Genomic DNA, 4,460 nt, shown 5'->3' with positions numbered 1-4,460 from the left:
TTCTTGTATAGTAATATCACTGGGCTACCTAATTCAGTGCAATAAACATTGTCATGACTTCGTAAATTGTATCTTGTTAAGATGCTTACAGGCAGAGTCTGAGTCATCCAGTAACAGTTGTGATTAATTAGGGTCCTGAGGTTCAAGGTGATAGTTATCATTTTCATCTACAAAAGTAAATATCTCATTAAGGACAGGGTTCGTGGTAGACCTCTTCTGCATGGATTGCTTTCTAATGCTTGGTCATTGTGTTATGAAGTAGGGATCCTTGACTGAAAAGATTTTGACAAACAAGACCTTCTGTTAACCATTATGGCTTGAGTGGCATTCTCTTGCCTGGCATTTCAAGGACAATCCTTTCATGCCTTGTGGATTTTTGTAGGTTGACAAATAGTTATTTTATAGGAATGTCTTTAAAATAACCATTTGGAAACCTGGGGTACCTTTAAAATTCTTATTTCTTTGGTTATGGCATTACTGCCTATGGAAGAAAGTGGTGTGATATATAGCTGAGTCCTTTGGTGCCACAGAACTTACATTTAGCCCTTTAATGACTAAAATCTAAGATCAAGCAGACAGAAATGAACATAGAACTTTTCATTTTAGGTATTCTTAGACTCTTGATGCTATCATAGATTTTTTTTTTTAATACCAGATGGAGTTATCTGTATTTATTCACACCAGTTTTTGCTATTGTTTTGTGTATTTAAACTAGCACCAACTTTATCCACAATTCAAGAAAGTGTCATCCTCCTCCATGCAGCATCAAGGCCCATCACTCTCAATATACGGGATGTCATAGTACTTGATGTTGTTGCCTGCCCACTGCTGCAAGGCATCAGTCAGGATTTCCTGGGACAGGCGGTGTGCAAATTCGGACACCACAATTTCAGGCCCTGGGGGTTCTTTCACTTCCTCTTTGATGTTAACTAGAGAAGGTATCCTGGGTAGAAATCTCTCTTCAGGCATAAAGCTTTCTTGACTTGCAGGCCTCTTCTCACTCTCAATTGTGGTGGAAAATGGGAAAGTTTGCTTTGATTTCATGCAGCCCATGTTATGAAGAGCTTTGACTAAGTGAAGGAAAGCAGCGGCAAAGACTACTTCAACAGCATCTTAGGAAAACACCAAGCATTTGTCCTCTCCAGGCCACTTCAGAAATCAATGTTCCCATTCACCAGTCTTCACATATAGTGTTTATCTGTCAAGAGAAGGGAAGTTTCGTTCTGAAGTCACAGAATGCAAAATACTGTATGATTAGGTAGCAAGTAGAAACAAATCACTTTCATCACTTGGAGGAAATGTGAGGTAATAACAGCTTTATCTTACAAAAGAAAAGAAAAGATGATCATTCATAATGGCAGCTTATAAAACAGGAAAACATTTTTTCAAGACCTTAAAATTTTTATAATACTGAAAACAGTCAAATTTTGCTACCCTAGATTTACTTATGTACACCAGGGTTCAGCAAACTATAGCCTTTGGGCCAAATTCTACTTGCTTACTTTTGCAAATAAAGTTTGCTTAGAACATAGGCATGTTCATTTTTTTATGTATCATCTATGGCTACTTTCATGCTTCAGTTGCAGGGTTTAGTTGTGACAGAGACCATGTGGTCTGCAAGCCTAAAATACTTATTATCTGGCCCTTGGTAAGAAATGTTTGCTGACCTTTGATTTACATTGTTGAGGTAAACATATCAAAATTTGCTCCTGCCTCATGTTTATTTATCATGAGCCTGCACATCTTAGGCTGTGATTAAAGTCAGGTTTTACCCCTTGGTCCATGTTTATAACTCTTAAGAGTAGAATAGAATGATGACTTCTAGGCAACACAAGTTAGATGTGGCAAAGTCACCCAATTTTCCTTCTGAATTGGATATTATGAAATTATATGATAAGCTCAGATTAATTTAGAATTAGCTTAAAAGTTTCTCTCTCTAAATATCTAACTCTTTTTGATGTTTGGGTAGTAAATAGGCAGCAGTGCTTGTAATGTATCTTCTAAGCTTACTATTGGGGTATTGCCACTGAATTAACTTACCTAAGCTAGGACTTTAAGGTAACTAAAACGTACAAAGCAACTTCCCTGGGGGGAGGTCTAACTGTAAGAAAGCGCAGGCAGAGACTATGAATGAGGTTAGGGTTCCTGATTATATCTTAGATTTTGGACCAAAGACAGCTGTAAAACTTCATAAAATAAAACTCAGATGACTACTTCTGAAACCACTGATCTTAAGGTTAAAAACTAGCATGCACTTAATACATTTTTAAATAGTTTACAAGAAGTCCAGAAAAGGTGACCTTTGCCCAGGCCTTAGTACTACACATTTTTTCGATTTCAGTAAATTTTACCCAAGTTCTCCCATAACACACTTGTTCCCCACTTCTGTTCCTTTATAAGGATGATACGGAGGGATGGAAAGGAAATCTAGCTTTCTGCTTCTAATTACCTTTAGTTCTGTATGTCCTGCTACATGTTCCAGGGATGCATTTCAAAAAGGGAACAAGAGATGTGTGTGATGTGTCTGGTTTACTCAACTGAACTAGAAGACAAGAATTGACCTGGTTGTGCATCTCTAAGATGTAATGACTTATATAGTATCTACTTTGTACTATGAAGGGTAGTTAAGGGAATCAGACTCACCTGAAAATGATTAGAGAATTCAGTGAGTGTCAGATAAATAAAAGGCCATGAGAAGAAGAATCATGAGATTATTCTGTTTTCTAAAATCTTTAGTTTTGCAAAAGCAGCTTTATCTTACCATAACAAAAGAGTGCCAGATTTATCCTTTCTCCAAAAACAATTTAAAACCTAGGCAATATATGGGGGGGGGGGTATTTTCAGGCATGAACAACAGCACAAAACTGTGATCCCCAAAAGAAGAAAGACAGACGATGTTAAACACCACAACTGGTCATCTTGCGATTCTGGCAGCTGCTTCCAGCATTATTGCAGGGGTTGGGCCCAAGCAGAGTGGTAATTCTCCTGCACTGTCAGGAGAGGCGGTGGTTGAGTTACTAGAGCAGAAGAAACTTATGAGACAAGATGGCAGAGCAGAAGGGCTTGAACACAACTCCTCCCTTGAAAACACCTAAATCACAACTAACTGCTGGACAACCATCAAGAGAAAAGACTGGAACCTACCCCTCAAAAAAAGATATTCTACACCCAAAGACAAAGAAGAGGCCACAATGAGAAGGTAGGAGGGGTGCTTTTGTTATATAATCAAATCACATACCTGTTGGGTAGGTGGCTCACAAACTGGCACATAATTATATCTCAGAGGTTCTCCCACAGAGTGTAAGTTCTGAGCCCCATATCAAGCTCCCCAGTATAGAGGTCTGGCATCAGGAGGAGGAGCCCCCAGAGCATTTGGCCTTGAAGAGCAGCAGGCCTTGAATGGAGGAGCTCCACAGGACTGGGGGAAACAGGGACTCCACTTCTGGAGGACACAGACAAGGTTTCATGTTCACTGGGACCCAGGACAAAGCAGTGAGTCTATAGGAATCAGGGCCAGACCTCCCTGTGGATCTTGGTTTGCTGGGCAGGCAGAGATTGACTGTGACTCACTGTGGGGGAAAGAACACTGGCAGTGGATGCCCCAGGGAATAATCATTGGCATGAGCTCTCCTAGAGACCACAATTTTGTCACCAAGAGCTGGCCTCACCCAACAGCCTGCAGGCTCCAGTGCTGGGACACCTCAGGCCAAACAACCCTCAAGGTGGGAATATAACCCAGCTCGTCAGCAGACAGGCCACCTAAAGTCATCCTGAGCCCAAAGCCACCTCTAAACACAACCATTGCCATGACCCTGTCCACCAGAGGAACAAGACCCAGCTCCACCTACCAGTGGTCAGGCATAATGAGAGATTGATAGTAACACAATAATAGTGCAGAACATTAACACCCATTTACATCAATGGATAGATCATCCAGACAGAAAATCAGGAAACACAGGCCTTAAATGACACATTAGACCAGAAAGACATAATTGTTATTAATAGAACATTCCATCTGAAAGCAGCAGAATGCACATTCTTCTCAAGTGCACATGGAACATTCTCCAAGATAAATCACATGCTGGGCCACAAATTAAGCCTTGATAAATTGAGGAAATTGAAATCATATTAAGCATCTTTGACAACAGTGCTGTGAGATTAGAAATTATAAGAAAGAAAATAAACACACAAATATGTGAAGGCTAAACAATTGTTACTAAACCAATGGATCACTGAATAAATCAGAAGAAATCAAGAACTACCTAAAGACATGGAAACACACACACACACAATGATCCAAAACCTATGGGATGCAGTAAAAGCAGTTCTAAGAGGGAAGTTTATAGTGATACAATATTCTTTTAGGGAACAAGAAAATTCCCGAACAGCCTAACAATGCACTTAAAGCAACTGGGGAAAGAAGAGCAAACAAAACTCAAAAGTTAGTACAAGGTAAGAAA

At 39.8% G+C, this 4,460-nt stretch overlaps 1 protein-coding gene across 1 annotated transcript; it reads right to left on the bottom strand.

The window, feature by feature from the left end:
- Positions 1–582: 582 nt before the first annotated feature.
- Positions 583–1,196, bottom strand: C3H2orf88 (chromosome 3 C2orf88 homolog). The gene has a single exon (XM_047773065.1). The coding sequence runs from the start codon at positions 1,051–1,053 to the stop codon at positions 766–768; it is 288 nt and encodes a 95-aa protein (XP_047629021.1). The 5' UTR covers positions 1,054–1,196; the 3' UTR covers positions 583–765.
- Positions 1,197–4,460: the final 3,264 nt, after the last annotated feature.

The sequence above is a fragment of the Phacochoerus africanus genome, chromosome 3 (genome assembly GCF_016906955.1).
Source record: "Phacochoerus africanus isolate WHEZ1 chromosome 3, ROS_Pafr_v1, whole genome shotgun sequence".
NCBI classification, from domain to species: domain Eukaryota; kingdom Metazoa; phylum Chordata; class Mammalia; order Artiodactyla; family Suidae; genus Phacochoerus; species Phacochoerus africanus.
The sequence above is the reverse complement of the archived record's forward strand: the minus strand, read 5'-3'. Positions and strand labels throughout refer to the sequence as shown.